The sequence below is a fragment of the Leopardus geoffroyi genome, chromosome A2, assembly GCF_018350155.1.
Source record: "Leopardus geoffroyi isolate Oge1 chromosome A2, O.geoffroyi_Oge1_pat1.0, whole genome shotgun sequence".
Lineage (NCBI taxonomy): Eukaryota > Metazoa > Chordata > Mammalia > Carnivora > Felidae > Leopardus > Leopardus geoffroyi.
The window spans coordinates 156453281-156470799 of record NC_059331.1 but is presented as its reverse complement, the minus strand read 5'-3'; the positions used below and the strand labels follow the sequence as shown (position 1 = coordinate 156470799).

The following is a 17519-nucleotide window of genomic DNA, read 5'->3' as shown; positions in this document are numbered from 1 at the left end:
GCAGGAGCAGCCAGTTGTACGGAGGTGTTAAGTCTCTACTTTTATTCATCTGCTTAGTTGACAAATGCTTCTTGTGCACCTGTTATGCAGGGCACTAGGAATCTGCAGATAGACATGGTGGCTGGTGAGCTAGGACACATATGTTAATAAGTGTGGGAAAGGCTCTAGGTTTAAGATTTGGACATTTTAGTCTTTTGTTTATATAGCAAATTATATATAGCATATATATATCTGAATATATATGGGATGGAGATTATGAGTTTATTTCCTGGCACATTCACAACTTTTGGTACCTACACAACTTGAAGGTACTAAACTAGGGCGTTCTGGGTGGGGTTCACACAAAAGATCAGGAAAAAGAAGTCCCTTAGGGGAGAAAGAGAAAAGCTGATGGCTTTGGAAATTGAGGATTTTCTATGAATCCCCCGTTTTATATTTAGAAATTATATTTTGAATGCCCCAACCCTTGGGTATATCTGGTGGCTAAGTAATCAGAGGAAGTGGGAATAAGAAATAGCCGTTAAAATAAGAAAGAATGAGGAGAGGAGAGAGACCTGTTCAGACACGACTCCTCCAACGTTCCAGGAGCCCCAGCAGTTTGCCTGCTCTCAGAAGGACCTGGTGAATTTATGCACTGGGTGTCACTCAGGCAGTGCTGAAGAAGAAGCCTATCCTATGTGCCAGAGATACAATGAAGACACGATTTAACCCCTCTTCCTAAGGAGATAATAAATGACTGCCCGGGGCTGCTGTTTCCAAGCCAAAATCTATGACATAACCATTATCTATTTATGCGGCATTTAGCCTACAGAAGGGGGACTGCTTTCATCGTTTGTATATTTGGCTCAACCTCCCCTTCCCGGGCCCAAGGGCAAGTAAATGACCATCCACCACCTTCTCTGGAGGTTTAGTCACTGAAATGGATGAGCCCCAGGCAGGGGCCAGGGAAGGCCGGGGCCAGGCAACAGCCGACTGGGTTCTGCACGCAAAACTACCTCAGGCAGCACACCCAAGCCCACAGGTCCAGGAGGCCAGGCCACATCCAAAGCCCAAACAACCCCGGGGCGACCAAGGCTCCCTCTCCCGCTTCACTTCCCAGCCCAGCGCAGGCTTCAGCCACACTTCCAGGATTATGTAACACATTTCTGTCATGGTCCATATGACCAGGGAGATTACAAAAAGAATGATGGCGTATGAAAATTCAGGGTGGTACAGTTATCCGACGGACTCCTAGGTGAGAAGGCACCTCACCCCAGCACAGGTGGACGGATCCAGGTGGATGCGCGTCCATGCCGCCAGACGTTTCCCGTGCACCGGCACACACATGCACCCGCGAATCCCAGCCAGGCACGCAGTTGGGCGAAGCCGGTGGGGAGGACGCCTCCTCCGGCTGGATCGGAGCGCCGGCCCCGGCGGGAGGGTGGCGGCGGCGGCGGCGGCGGCGGGCGGGGCGGCGCGGGGCAGGTGCGGCCTCGGGCGGTGCGGCGGCCGGGCCCGGCCCGGCGAGGGGAGTTCCCGCAGCCCGCCCCTGCGCCCGCCCCTCGCCGCCCGCGGCTCCTCCTCGCTTCGCCATGGTGGAGCGGGGAGACGCGGCGCCGCTGCTGCGCTGGGCCGAGGGCCCCGCCGTCTCCCCGCCGCAGGCCCCAGAGCCGCAGGCCGGAGGCCGGGGCTGGGGCAGCGGCGGGGGCGGCCGGCCGGCCGCGGAGCCGGCCAGGAGGCGGGGGCCCGAGGAGCTGGGCGCCTCCGAGGTGCTGCTGCAGCCCGGGCGCCTGGAGCTGGGCGACGTGGAGGAGGACCAGGTGGTGGCCGTGTTCGTGGTCACCTTCGACCCCCGCTCGGGTGAGAGCCGCCGCTCCGGGGGCCGGGAGAGGGTCGCGCACCCCGGGGCTTTGGGGGCGGCGGGGGAGGGGCTCGCTGCGCGCGCACCCTTACCCACACACCTGCACCCCCCACCCCGCCGCCCCGCTCGCTCGGAGCGGCCAGAGTGCCCCCGCGAGGTCCGGGCGCGGGACGCGGGGCTTTGTTCGCGGAGTCCCCCCGACCCCCTTCTCCTTCCCGTCCCGCGCGGCCTCCCGGCAGATCCGCGGTCCGCGCCCGGGTCCCCACAGCCCTGTTTGCACTTCTCCAGTGCTGCAGGATCCTGTCGGCGGCCGCGGCGCGCTGCCTTTTGTTTTCTGGCTCTGCTGAAAGGTGTTTTTTTTTGTTTTGTTTTTTTGTGTGTGTGTTTTTTTTTCCCCATCAAGAGGAGAAACGCCCCCCAGGTGAACTCCTGAAACAGATTGTACTGAACTTCCAGGTTTTCTGCTTCCCCGCCCTCGCTCCCCGTCACTCCCGGCACGGTAACTTTCCAAGCAGCCAAGTTCACTTGCTCTGGCAGCATCATTTTGAGCAATTAGTGCCGGGAGCATTAAGGGATAGGACTGAGGGATTAAACTGGAGGCGGATTAAAGGAGAAGCCTCCTCTGGTAGACTCTTGATGGTTTGTGTGGAGAATTAAAGGGTTATCTAAAATAATCTTGAGCCTAATTAACCAGGAAGGAAGTGTCCAAGTGAGTGGTGAAAGACTTCGTGGGGGTTCAGAAGTGAGTAAATACACTCTCTGGGAAAGCCTCAGGTGGTTGCTGCGGGGGCCTCAAGCCGGAGCTCATCAGCTCTCAGCATTGAAGGAAGGAGTGCCGTATTCCTGGTTCTGGGGTTTTAGGAAACCCAGATATTTCTGACCCTAACTCCCCAAGGGGAGTCCTGGAATGAAGAGTGCCTGGTAGTGAATGGGAATAACTTCTTCCCGATCCTCCAGGGAGGAGCTGTAGAACTCATTCACAGGAACCTGATGGGTGGCCGTGGGGTGGGAGGAGAAAGGCCTGGGGTCTTCAGGTGGCAGAAGATAGCGTCCAGGCCGGGGAACTGACCTAGGGTCCGGGATGATAAAGCAGCAAGATGCAGGAAGAAATGGCACAGAATAGAAAAATAGTTGGTGGAGGGACTAGGCCCTTCAGCCTCCTGTCTGTTCCTTGGCCCTTATCCCAGTGGCGTTCAAACTTTTTTGATTGTGCGTGACCCACTGTGGGAAGTCAATTTGACGTCACGACCACTACACTCACAGGCATACAAATGAAACGGAAACACGTTTCATGAAATAGTACCAACCCCTTCTACATGTGGTGCATACTGGTATTCTTCTTTTTCTTTTTTAACACCTGCTGGCTGACTCGTATGGTTGGGACTCCTAGATACCAGTAATTTCAGAAGCTACTGTTTCTGACCAAAAGCAGTCTTTATTGGTAAATAAAAACGGATACTTTGTAACTAATAATATTCCTTATCCCCTATCCCATCACCTACAGGTAAATGGACGCAGGCATGGGACTGTGGGAAATGCTGAAGGCTAGCTAGAAGAAACGGCAAGAGAGCACTGACAGGGTCCGATTCCGCAGTGGCATAGCACTGGCAGTAGAGTCTAGGGAGGGGAAAGAGAAAAGAAAAGCCCCCTACCACAGATGCAGTTGATGACATTAAAAAGCACTGCAGAGCTGGGACCCTCCCCCTGCCTTGTCAGTCCCAGCTGTGACATCATTTGGATGGGTATATGTATATGGAATATACATACAAGGGGGTATGTATGTAACGTTTTCAAATTAAGGTTAGTGTGGACAGAAGGGATTGTAACTGGTCCTTGGACTCTTTGTGCAGGCGTTTTACTATCATGGTGTTTCCTGTAGTTGTAATCGTCTATTTTGATCATCGTTCATACCCAGTTTATACATGAGCAAGCAGACCAAGGGTGATTAAGTAATTTAGAGACATTAACTAGCCAATACATACTTGACTCTTAAGTTCAGTTGTCTAATGTATCCCACACTGTGTGAACCTCTGCCCCCCCCCCAACTTTTCATCCTTACTGTGTCCAGAGGGTGGAGAGGAAGGGAAGGAGTGGGAGAGAGGACAGGGGAAGAGAGAGAGAATGTGTGTTTAGCTTTGGTTGCCTTTGGTTTTTGTTTTTTCTGAAAGCTGCTGTTCCCTGCCCATAAACTTACCTCTCCTTTGTCACCTATCCCAGTCCAACAAGTCTCTTGGCATCTTGTAAAAATACTCTGGAAAAAAAAAAATACTCTGGTAGTACCTCTATAAAGTGAAAGTAATATGGTGCATCTCCTAATGTAGAAGTTGGAATGAATGAATGCTGAGGTTCCTGGATCCTCAAAGGTTAGCACTAGGGCTCAGAGCTCCTGCTGTGTCCCTTATCTGGTGGTCGAGGCAGTCACTGTCCGGAGAGGTGAGATGCCAGTTCTCAGTTCCCCAGTGAGCTGGAGACATCACAGGACCAGACCATGTTTCCTGGTTCAGTTCCGTGTCCTCCTCACTCTGCTACTGAGGCTGATCTGCTATGTGTTACTCTTTAATCTTGGTCCACGTTGTTCAGTTGGGTTAGAGCACAATGCTAGTAACCTTGGTCCACCAAGACTTTTGCCTTCCTTAGCCTTTGATACCAAAAATAGTAAAGCAATTACTGGCTTCTTTATAAAAATCAGAACATATCACAGAGCTTCTCACGTGGGAGAGATTGGAGTTTTTTCCCTTGCCTGCCTACCTACCCACTCCCCCGTGTTTCTTCCACCTGTGTCCTGTTTCGTTCCCTAGGAGCCCCGCCCTTCTACCCTGACCTACCCAGTCATTTACTGCCCAGCCCATGGCTATTTCATTCAGCTTCCCATCTGGTGGAAGTAACTGTTGGCACGCGTGCACATGAGAGGGCGAGAGAGAAGATGTGGGAGGAGAGAAATCCACGGCTGCGGTGCACCTTGCGCCAGGGTGGGGGAGGGGGACGGGGGCGGAGAAGGTTGTGAGTGGCCTGTGGTGAAAGCGGATGTAAGAGGGTGTGAGGGAGAAGAGGGTCCTGGTGAGGGTGTGGGAGGGTGTGGGTGGACGTGTGCATGAGCACACGCTTCCAGCGGGAATACGCTTAGGGATTCTCAGGCTGGTGTATGACAATGGGAGAGAGCAGTTCTCTTTTACTTGTGGATACAAGTTTTGGGTTGGGCATCTGTAGGAAGGATCAGAGAAGAGGGTAGAGGCGTAATGCATGCGATTTTCATTGGATTCATGGTTTGAAAATTATGGCGGTCGTATCTACAAATGACGTGAGGACCGGGGCCTCAGGTTCAAGTGCAGTAGAGGCGCGTGCGCTCTCTCTCTCTCTTTACTCACTCACTCTGACACACTCAGTCTCTCTCTCGAGCAGGGAGCCCTGGGATGGCAGTTCTGGCCATCTGGGCTACAAAGCTGCTATTGACACCAGGCCCAGATGCTTACTATGCAAGCCAGGTGGGAGGGTTTGGCAGCCAGAATCTTGCTTTTTCATTGTGATCAACCCATTATTCAAGCCTTCGATTCTTAATTTTTATTTTTTTTTTTCTGCCCACTTGTGTGTGAGCCTGCAGCAGGTAAAGCTTTGGACACAATGAATCGTTGGGGCTGTTTCTTTATAAGAGGTTCACCTTATTTTTATTTAATGTTTATTTATTTTAGAGCACAGTCAGGGGAGGAGCGGAGAGAGAGAGGGAGACAGAGGATCTGAAGCGGGTCTGCCCTGACAGCAGTGAGCCCGGTGTGGGGCTGGAACTCACAAACCGTGAGATCATGACCTGAGCCCAAGTCGGAGGCTTAACCCACTGAGCCACCCAGGCGCCCCTGTAAGAGATTTGCTTTAAACTGCTACATTCCCCCCAGCCTGAGTTATTTCGTGGGGGGTCTGCAGATAATTCCTGTGTGGCGTATGCTTGCTTTGGACTGCTGAGGAGGGCACAGGGGAAGGCTGAGGGGAGGAGAGCTGAAGTTGTTGAGATAACCTCTTTTCCTTTTTGTTCTTCCTGATGAGGAATGAATTACTACCCGTTCCTCCCTCAGCCGCTAGCCACCACCTAAAGTACATCTAAACACCTGTTTCATTTTGTGAGTCTAAATGCCCCTAAGTTTATGTATTTAAGATCACTCACACACCAGTTTTAATCTCCATACGGTCTCCAAAAGTCCACACCGTACAAGCACGTTCTTTTCCACAGCAGACATGAGGGGGCACGGCGGGATTAAGGTTAGGTGTGGTGTCTGAGATCCAGCTTGGAGCACAGCCCACGTCCCCTGACTTGTGCAAATAGTAAGTGGCTCCAGCCGTGACAGGGGCGGTGACAAAGTAGAGTGAGAACGGAAGATGTGGGACATAATTTTGAGATGCAAAGAGCAGTCCTAAGCACGGCCAGCTCAGAGGGCAAAGAGAGGGCGCTTTCTGCCAACCAACCAGGAGGTCCTTAGAATGATTAACTGCCACATCCTTTCCCAGAGTTCCTTCAGATGTCAGTGGAATGCAGTTGTGGTTAATTTCATTAATCCCACGTTGGCAGAATCTTCCCCGGCTGTTGGTGATTCACCTGCTTGTGGTTTTCAGGGAAAAGTCAGTCTATGGCCATCTGCTGTGAATTCTGTTTCTTTTTTTTTTTTTAATTTTTTTTTTCAACGTTTATTTATTTTTGGGACAGAGGGAGACAGAGCATGAACGGGGGAGGGGCAGAGAGAGAGGGAGACACAGAATCGGAAACAGGCTCCAGGCTCTGAGCCATCAGCCCAGAGCCCGACGCGGGGCTCGAACTCCCGGACCGCGAGATCGTGACCTGGCTGAAGTCGGATGCTTAACCGACTGCGCCACCCAGGCGCCCCTGAATTCTGTTTCTTAAAAGAAGAGAGTCAAGCAGGAATAGGAACCATAACACCCACCACTTACTGGGTCCCCACTATGCGGGGGGTTTCGGAGACCTGGTCTCTAATCCTTCTGACGCTGCTCATCACGGTAATGGCTCGGGGCGTGGGGGGGGGGGGGGGGGGTTGGGCAGGAGAAGATGCCCTGAATTCACGGAGCAGAGAGGTCAGAGCCCAGAGGCCAGCCAAGTCTCCAGGGCCAGTGCTCCCTCCTCACACCGCTGCCCAGGGTAATACGATACAGAGTCTGCGAACTGGAAGGGTTTTTCCACTTGAAATTAATGCATCGGAATTCAGCCATGGATTGGTTGAGGGCTGACTTGAAATCACCAGGATTGATTTCTTCCTGCCCCAGGTTTCTTTATCCTGACTCTTCTTTTGCTTCGCGCATACTCTCACCCTAGGTGGTTTTAAAATTATTTAAGACCATTTAAGACCAAAAATCAATAGAAGCTATTTCCTTTTCTGGTGTTTGGAGGCTGAACCAAATAATCTTCTGAGGTTTCTTCCCTCTCTGGCATTTGGTGACCTCCCCGCCCCTCGCCGCCAAGGAAATGGTTCTGTAAAGGGAAGGTGGGGAGGGGAGGCGCCACGTACCCCTGGATTCTTGCCTTTCTTCCCGAGACAAAGTTCCTTTTTACTTCCCAGCTAGAACTAGGGCTCGTGTCTATGCTGATGAGAAGATGGAACGGGTGAAAAATCAAGGCATATGTTGGGGAGGGAAAAGGGGGCACAAAGCTCTGCTCCTGAGGTCAGAAGGAGCTGTAGGACGTGTGCTGATGCAGCCACCGATAGCAAGACCTCAGGAGGAAATCCTTGATTGGAAACCACCCAACAGGAGGGAGGAGGGGGAAGGAAAGTCACGCGTTTCCCGTTAGAGATTATTTCGGTGAAGATCCTTGCTCTGTCTACTTTAAATACTTTGAGATGAACTTTGTAACGGGCAGCAGCAGTAACAACAGCCCACGTCTGTTCTCCCAGAGCAGTGGTGGTGCCGAATCACCTCAGTGTACACGGAAACAGAAGACAGAGGCAGTCCCATTTGCGGTAGATGGGACAGAGCAGATCTCGCCCAGTGCAGGAGTTCGTCAAACATCAGCCCTGGGAGGCTCTGCTGTGGACACAGCTGCCAGGCTGACCTTCCGAACCGTGGAGAGGCAGGTTCAGACCATCTGTCCATCTGCACCAGGCTCAGCCTCGCCCTCTGGCTTCCCCTGGATGACTGGGCTGCCTGCGCAATAAGCTGGGAGTCCAAGTTCCACGGGGACATACATATTTGCCTTTGCATGAGCCCAGCCCCTGGCACTGGCTGCCAAGTTATGTTCTGCCAATATTTATTGAATGGCCGGCTGGACGTACATAATGCAGATTGCCACATGTGACCCTCGTGCGCTCATGTGGCCCTTCCCCATAGGTTGTCTTTGCAGCTAGAGATGAGGCTGGGCCTCCAGGTGGGCCCATGGTTGCGAAGGAGAGAAAGTGAGGCGGAAAAGCACTTGTCATTGTCACCTCATCTCTTTTTGATCGATTACCCCTCGGATGAGCCCTTCTGTAGAATCCTTTTGGGCCCCAGTTTCTTGGCTGAGTTCCTAAAATATGGTGAGGGTATTTGGGAAGCCAGTAATAGTCCGAAGACCAAGACCGGGGTAGTTAGCATTCAATGGGAAGTTTTTCTGGCACATCAATGGGTTTTATTTTTACAGAATCACTTGTCTTTAAGTCTCTACAAATTTTATATGTAAACTGGCTTCCAATTTTTGTGAATGGTGTAATATTTCTGGAAAGGATGACCTTTAGCCATGATGCCTCGTTATTACCCTACTTAGTGTAGATTGCCCCCATTTATTTTCCTTTTTCAAAGTCCTTTCTGCTTACCTTATGTTTTTTTCACATCCCTATTATTTAAATTATGTTCTCCAATTTGTTGAAATTTTTTAAACCTCAGAAAAGTTGGAGGAATAGTACAGTGAATACTTTGAGCCCGTCCCCATTTGTGGACATTTTGCCATATTTGCTTTATGCGTACACAGCTCAGCTCTAATGTGGAACATGCATTCCTAAAAGTCACTGTGCTGCGAAAGACTTGTGGTAAAAGTCACAAGGTTTATGGGGAAGATGGGGTCAGGGCACAGTGCTCAAAAACTGTCAGTGACACATTTTTTTTAAAAAAAGGGAACCAAATAAAAATGGTAGGACAACTTTACATATGATAACTAGTCAGGAGATGCATAAATACTCAAAGTTTGGCACTTTACCTTAAGACACCTGGGGAGGTGGAGCCTGTGATTTATGGTGAAATGAATGGAAGCGGAGCCGTGTGACATTTGATGGACAACAGTAGGCCTGGAAGTGATAGGGCTCTTAACTCTGAAGAAGGTAATGCGTGAGTGTTTGAGGTTGGGGGGGGGGTGTTTTGTGTATTTCCGTGCGTCTCATTTCAACTGGGTGCAGTTTTCTGCATTCACATTGTGATCCTTGTGATCAAAATCACCTATCAACAAACAGGAAATCCCCTACGATCAAAGGGCTCCCTAATGTATTAGTTGCTTTGGATCGAATTCAGCTGGCGTTCTAGCAGAACTGACTATATATAGAGGTGTGCTTATCTTTTTCTGCTGAACTATTTGACAGTAAGTTGCAGACATCATAACATTTCTTTTCTGAATACTTCAGTACAAATCTCCTAAGAATAAGGCCGTTTTCCTACATGACCACAATATCATTACCAATCCCAGGGTAATTCACCTACATTAATTGATCCGTTACCTTCTTTTTTTAGTTAATATATTTTTTTTAACGTCAGTTTCAGATTTACAGAAAAACTGAGAAGAAAGTGCAGAGGGTCCCATATCCCACCTTCGCACCCAGTTTTCCGTTTTTATTCACATCTAGCATTAGTGTGGCATGTTTGTTACAATTGATGAACCAATATTGATAAATAATTATTAACTAAAGCCCATAGTTTACTTTAGGGTCTACTCTTTGCATTGTACATTCTCTGGGTTTGAAAAATGCACAATGTGGGGCACCTGGGTGGCTCAGTCGGTTAAGTGTCCGACTTCGGCTCAGCTTGTGATCTCATGGTTCCTGAGTTCGAGCCCCGCGTCAGGGTCTGTGCTGACAGCTCAGAGCCTGGAACCTGCTTGGGATTCTGTGTCTCCCTGTCTCTCTGCCCCTTCCCATCCCCCCCCCCCCCCCCCCCCCCGCACCGGGAATAGTCGTCAAAAAAAAATAAAAATGATTGCTTTAAGTACGTATAAATATTTCATGATGATTTGATAAAAGGAGTTTTAACATTGTTTAACAAAGCATACCAACTGTGAAAGGAATATAAAAGTTTTATCCTTGGGGTGTCTGGGTAGCTCAGTTGGTTAAGTGTCCAACTTTGGCTCAGGTCATGATCTCGCGGTTCGTGAGTTCAAGACCCACATCAGGCTCTGTGCTGACAGCTCAGAGCCTGGAGCCTGCTTTGGATTCTGTGTCTCCCTTTCTCTCTGCCCCTTCCCACTCATACTCTGTCTCTCTCTCTCTGTCAATAATAAACATTAATTTTAAAAAAATGAAAAATGCACAATGTTACATATGCGCTGTAAGAGTATCCTACAGAAAGGGTTTTATTGCCCTAAAAATCCTCAGTGCTCCCCCTACTAATCCTTATTTGCTGATCTTTTTACTATCTCTTAATTTTTTCTTTTCATGGATGTCACAGAGTTGGAATTATATAGTATGTAGCCTTTTCAGATTGGCTTCTTTCTCTTAGCAACATGCATTTAAGGTTCCTTTATGTCTTTGTGGCTTGATAGCTCATTATTTCTGAACAGTATTTTATTGTCTGGATGTTCCGCAGTTTGTTTATCCATTCACCAACTGAAGGACACCTTGGTTGCTTCCAGTTTGGGACAATCAAATAAAGCTGCTGTAAACCGTGGGCAGGCTTTTGTGTGGACCTAAGTTCTCACTCTTGGGATAGATGTGAAGGAGCATGATTTCTTGATCATACAGTGAGAGTACGTTTAGTTGTAAGGAAATGCCAAACTGTCTTCCAAAGTGGTTGTACCATTTTGCATTCCTACCAGCAACGAATGAGACTTCCTGTTGCTGCGTGCTCTTGCAATTAGCATTTGGTGTTTTCCATGTTCGGGATTTTGACCATTCTCATAGGCGTGAGAAAAATCTTGTTTGGATTTGGAATTCCCCAATGACATGTAATTTTGAGCATGTTTTTCATAATCTCATTTGCCATCTGTATATCTTCTTCGGTGAGATCACTGGTCTGATCTTTTGTCCATTTTTAATATTTTTTTAAGTACACTCCACGCCCGGCATGGAGCCCAACATGGGGCTTGATTGAACTCACGACCCTGAGATCAGTACCTGAGCCGAAATCGAGTCAGATGCTTAACCGACTGAGCCACCCAGGTGCCCCTTGTTCATTTTTTAAATTGGGTGTTTATATTTTTCTTAATGTTGTGTTTTAGTTCTTTGTATATTTTGGATTTAAGCCTTTATCAGGTATGTTTTTACAAATATTTTCTCTGTGTATGGCTTGTCTTTATTCTCTTCATAGTATCTTCCACAGATCAGAAGTTTTTAATTTTAATGAAGTACAACATACCAATTTTTTTCTTCATGGATCGTGCTCCTGGTGTTGTATCTAAAAACTCATTGCTAAACTCAGGGTCACCTAGATTTTCTCCTTTGTTACCTTCCAGAAGTTTTATAATTTTGCATTTTGCCTTTAAGTATACTATTCATACTGAATTAATTTTTGTGAAAGGTGTAAGTTCTGTGTCTAGATTCTTTTTTTTTTTTTTTTTTTGCCTGTGGTTATCCATTGTTGAAGAGATAATCCTTTATCCATTGTATGGCCTTTGCTTTGTTGACAAAGATCAGCTGACTGTATTTGTGTGGGTCTGTTTCTGGGCTCTGTGTCCTGTTCCGTCGATGTGTCTAATCTTGTCTAATCACTGTCTTGATTACTGTAGTTTTCATGGTAAGTCTTAGAATTGGGTAGTGTCAATCCTCACTTTTCTTCAGTCTTGTGTTGGCTGTCTGGGGCCTTTGCCTTTCCATATAAACTTTAGAATTAACTTTTCAATATCCACAAATAATTTGCTGGCATTTGGATTGAGATTGCATTGGATCTCCAGCATAAGGAAATGTGAAATCCCTATGCTCAGATCGTTCTTTAATACTTCAATTGTGTTGGGGCGCCCGGGTGGGTCAGTCGGGTGAGCATCTGACTTTGGCTCGGGTCATGATCTCACGATTTATGGGTTCAAGCTCTATATCGGGCTGTCTGCTGTCAGCATAGAGCCCACTTCGGATCCTCTGTCCCTCTCTCTCTGCCCCTCCCCTGCTCACTCACTCTCTCACTCTCAAAGATAAATAATCTTAAAAAAGAAAAATACTTCAGTTGTGTCGACTCTAGTTCAGCAAGCAATGTGTCAAAACTGACTATATAAAGATATACTTTTTTTTTTTTCCTGAGCCTTTTGATAGTAAATGCAGACATGATGATCCTTCTAAATTCTTGAGTATAAACCTCCTAAGAAGAAGGACATTTTCTTACATAACCACAGTATCATTACCCCTAGGATAATTAACATTAATTCATCAGTTGGCTCTTTAAAAAATGCCTGCCTGGGGGCGCCTGGGTGGCTCAGTCGGTTAAGCGGCCGACTTGGGCTCAGGTCATGATCTCGCAGTCCATGAGTTCGAGCCCCGCGTCGGGCTCTGTGCTGACCGCTCAGAGCCTGGAGCCTGTTTCCGATTCTGTGTCTCCCTCTCTCTGACCCTCCCCCATTCATGCTCTGTCTCTCTCTGTCTCAAAAATAAATAAACGTTAAAAAAAAAAAAAAGTAAATAAAAAATGCCTGCCTGCAATAAAGCTGTTTTTCTTTCATTATTGTTTTTACTACGTAACACCCATCCTGTACCGTGCTAAGCGGTGTGCCGTGTTGGGATGTGACGATCAACAAAGTTCCTGTCTTTAAGAAGTCCCGTCTCCTGTGGAAATAGACCTCTAAGACAGTGATTACATAGGCTGGCATGAGGACCGAAGTAGCTTCGTCTACTTCATTTACTTTCCTTTCATTCAAGGAGCGTGTCAGTAGGTAAAGGTGAGGGTAACTAGTCCCAGAGCAGTGCTCTGGAACCCGTGCTCATTCCGTGACTCGCCAGCCTGACCCTGATGCAACTTTCCCCTGAGGGACTTACATCCATCTAGAAGTTAAGACTGTAACTACCAGGATGTCACTCCCTCCATCTGAGTCTGTCAGTTTCTGTAGCGCGAGGACCGGACACACACAGAGGGACGAGGGTGGCGGCTTTGAGAGCCAGGCTGAGGAATGGGGGCTTTCTTCTACAGGTGAGCGGTGTCGGGTAACACGTGGGTTTGGCCATGAATACCAGGGACCCAAAGTAACAGTGGCTTAATCAAGATAGGAGTTTATTTCTCTTTCATGCAACAAGAAATAGCTGGCCTAGGGCTGGAATGCTGGCTCAGTCCAAGCAGCCATCCAGGGACCTAGATTCATGACGGCTTGTCACCACATCCACATTCTAGACAGCAGGATGGAGGAAGTGACAGCACGTACACCTGCCCTTTAAGGTACTTTTTGGCAACCATACACCTCACTTCTGTCCGTTTCCCATTGGCCAGATTGACTGGCCCATTGACTCATGTAGCCGTACCTACAGGCAAGAAGATACTGAGGAACGTAGTTGTGATTTGGCTAAATATAGGAGGTTTTGTTCCCTGTAAGAGTGGATATTGAGGGTCAACTTGCAGCTCCTTGTGTGCTGGCATTTCTTAAAAAAAAAATGTCTTCAGTAAAATTAGTCCCTTAAGATGCTTCTTCCCCCCACTTTGGTGGGCTGTACAGGGGATGCTTGTTAAGAATAGGTTTATTAGCCCCCAAATTTTGGAAACATTAAGGTCTCGTAGAGGTCCACAAAACAGAGTAACATACTAAAGGCTCTGAGAAGTTCTGCAGTAAAGAAATGTGTCTATCCTTGTTAACCCTAAGATAATTTGGCCAAAATCCTTCTTGAAAAATGTGTTTTGTTTTTTGTTTTTGTTTTTTTGCAGAAGCTCTGTCAACAAAAGCTTTGGGAAACACTGCTTTGGGAATTGTTAAAGATCTCTTAGTTAGCCCTGATGAAGACATTTTTACGGTAGTTCTATTCCTAGGGATGTTGTCAACGGAAATGTGTACATATTGTGTCAAAGTTTAATCGAAGAAACAGAACCGCTAGGAGATGTCTAAAGGGATTTATTGCAAGAATCTGATCTTACGCAGTTGTGGGAGCTAGGTAAGCAGGCTGTATAAAGCTGTTGTCTTTCTGCCTGATGAGGGAGCTGGAACTCTATTGGGCCGGCAGTTATGGAAGAAGAGAGTATAGTTGGGAACATGGAGAGAAGCTGGAACTCATGTACCGGAACCCGGGTCAGTCCGCCTCCAGCTTTCAGGATGTGGGTGTCCTGATGAAGTTGATGCCCTTCATTGTGGAACGACACACACACCTGGCTTAGGAGTCCGAGAAGGTGAAAGAAGATCCAGGGGAGGGTGGGTCCAGCATTCATGGGCCTGGCTGCCACCCCCAGACCCCCGAGGTGGTCCGCAGACGAGCAGTAATGCGCACGAGCTGCCTGGTGCTCCTTCCCCAGCCTCCTGATGTGCATACAATATGCCGACTGCTGCCCCGCCACATCACTCCCACATCCCACATTCCACCCGTCTCACCTGGAATTCACGAAGAAGGCAATTCTGAGAGACGTAGTTCGGCCTAGCCAGGCTGACCTATTACAAAGCCACCCCACATGTGTTCACCAGACGACTTAAGTATAAGACGTTTTGTAGCGGTCTGTTTGTAACAGCCTCAAATTGGAAATAGGCTAAACGCACATCAACAGTGAAATAGATAATCTGTTACATGCATAGGATGGAAGTAGCTTCGTGGATCCGCATGAATGAATCTTGCAAAGAATATTGAGCAAAAGAAGACCTAAAAGAATGTAAACTATGATTGCATCGATACAAATTTCAAAACAGCCAAGCTGATTTACAGCGTTAGAGGTCAAGATAATAGTTCCCGTTGAGAGAGGGTCACGAGGGGGACAGCGGGGCTTCTGGTGTACAGAAGGCTTCTCCTTCTTGGTCTGGGTGCTGGTTACGCAGGGATGTGCATGTTGGGGAAATTCACTGAGCAATAGTTAGGATTTGTGTGCTCTTCTGTACTTAGCTGTCAGGAAAAAAATTTTAGGTAATTTCAAGTTTTGTTTCTTTGTCTTAAATGTTTATTTTGAGAATGTGTGGGCAGGGGAGGGGCAGAGAGGGAGAGAGAGAATCCCAAGCAGGCTCTATGCCGTCAGTGCAGAGCATGATGGGGGGCTTGATCCCCAGGCCGTGAGATGATGCCTGAGCTCAAAATCAAGAATTGGATGCTCAACCGACTGAGCCACCCAGGCACCCTGGTGGTGTTTTAACAAGTTTTTGTTTTGTTTTGTTTTTTAATTTTTTTTTTTCAACGTTTATTTATTTTTGGGACAGAGAGAGACAGAGCATGAACGGGGGAGGGGCAGAGAGAGAGGGAGACACAGAATCAGAAACAGGCTCCAGGCTCCGAGCCATCAGCCCAGAGCCTGACGCAGGGCTCGAACTCACGGACCGCGAGATCGTGACCTGGCTGAAGTCGGACGCTTAACCAACTGCGCCACCCAGGCGCCCCATTAACAAGTTTTTTTGTTAGAAGTCATGGATCGGCTGGGTTGGAGGAAAGAAACAGTGTTAGGGCTCTCTGAACCCATTATGGAGCGGCAGCGAGGGAAGAAGGCAGTGGATAAGAGAAGAGGCAGGTTGGATAGGTGAGGAGGACGGCGTCTACCTGAGGGACACTGCAGCAGCCCTGTCCCAGGCTGTCCCTTCTATGCCGGCCACCTGTTCCCATCGCAGAGGGTTAGGGCCGTGTACACAAGCTGAAGCAGGAGCTCGCCAGCAGAATCCCCATGTGCTACGAGGCAGGGACCATGATCCTGTATATCGGGGATAGGCCCCAGCACCCTTGTAAGTTCCCTGGGTGTCCTCATACACTCCACAGGCGGAAAGCCACTGAACCACAGAGATAGTAGACATGCATGGAAGGGGAAAGATGGAAATCCCTTTATCTCCAAGTTCACCCCTCTTTCAGTGTGCAGCATGCTTTTCCTTGTCTTTAACCCGGACACGCACAACATCATTCTATCCTTTCTGTTTTATAAAATCCTAATTCCCCTTTACATGCTTTTGGGTTTAGCTCTTTGTTAGAGCCATGATTCCTCTCTTGAAAGTAAACTGTTTGAAAGCACCTTAGGCTCTGAAGGTGAGGCCGGATAACCCTCCGTGGTGCCTGCCATGTTTGGAGACTGGACCCATATGTAGGTAGACGGATATGCAGCTTCTCTGATGCTTGGAGCGCGGTCTGAAAGCACTGATGGCTGGATTATTCACGGCATCTCTAATGCCTAGGAAAGTAGGGTTTGGAGTAGTGATAGGAAGTTTGTTCTAAAATAAAGTGTCATAATCCTTCCCACCCCTGTTTATACTCACAGGGCCATTGCCTACTCCTGGGCAGGTCACCCAAGGCCTGCCGCATCTGCTGCCCTCACCCCCCAACTCTTCCCACCTTTCTCTGCCCTTGAAAGGGTCATTTCACATGTTTCTTTCCCACTTGGCTGAGGCCTGTGCCAGGTGCTGAGAGCACAAGGGAAGTAGGCGAGCCTCTGTCTTCAAGGAATATGTATTCCTCTTGTACTGGATACTTGGGAATTTATGTTTAATTTTCTCCTCCTCATTGTAGTTGGGAATTAAAAGCTAGACGCAATCTTACAGGTGAGTCAGCCTCCTCACGTATTGAATTGTCTTCATTTTACAATAAGGAAACCGAGGATCCAAGAGCTTTTACCAGAGGCCACACAGCTTGTGACAAAACCAAGCCTTGAAGCCAAGTCTAGCCTGGGCTAAGTGCGTATTTAACTGCTCCCCCCAACCGCTGTCGGGTGACTGGTCTAGCTTCATGCAAGGAGTCCAGGCCCGGCCTGGAAACCAGCTCTTTTTTTTTTTTTTTTTTTTAAAGTTTATTTATTTATTTTGAGAGAGAGAGAGAATGAGCAGGGGAGGGGCAGAGAGATTGGAGCACAGAGGTTCGGAAGCAGGCTCTGTGCTATTGGCATCCAGTCCAATGCAGGGCTTGAACTTGAGAACCATGAGATAATGACCTGAGCCAAAGTCAGACACTTAACACACTGAACCCTTCAGGTGCCCCCGGAACCCTAGTTCCTGGCAGCCCCTGCAGCACACCAGCTCAGCTGGTTAGGGGTGACTCTGAGCAAGTGTTCTATTTGTCTCATTGTTTCCTCGGATGTAAAAATGGGAGAACGTTGAAAATGTGGTAGTTGGTTGCACAGCTGACTATACTAAAAGCCGTTGAATTGTTTGCCGTAAGTGAGTAGATTGCACGGTGTGCGAATTGTATCTCAAGCTGTTAGAAAAAATAAAAATAAACTCACGCATAGCTCGATATTGTTATTTTGAAAAATTTTGAACACACAAGAAAACAGTAGGGAATATTCCATAGTGTTCTGTCAGTATGTGTTCTGTCCGTGTTCTGGATAACAGTGCTGTTGTGCAAATCTCCGATTCCCTCAATCTGATAGATGCTCATCACTGCTCACGTTCTCCTCTCTCATAGCTTTTATCCCCTGGAACTGTAATCTGTGGTCTCCTTGTTTA

At 48.1% G+C, this 17519-nt stretch overlaps 1 protein-coding gene across 3 annotated transcripts in view; it reads left to right on the top strand.

Moving 5' to 3' along the window:
- The first annotated feature begins 1476 nt into the window (after positions 1–1476).
- Positions 1477–17519, top strand: part of DENND11 (DENN domain containing 11) — a 54761-nt gene continuing 38718 nt past the window's right edge. For 2 of the 3 annotated variants that reach the window (XM_045495904.1, XM_045495903.1), the window contains exon 1: positions 1491–1839. In XM_045495904.1, the coding sequence (XP_045351860.1) occupies positions 1572–1839 (268 nt within the window). In that variant the 5' untranslated portion in view covers positions 1491–1571. Of the gene's footprint in view, positions 1840–17519 lie in introns of all 3 variants that reach the window. The other variant, XM_045495905.1, reaches the window with a different exon arrangement.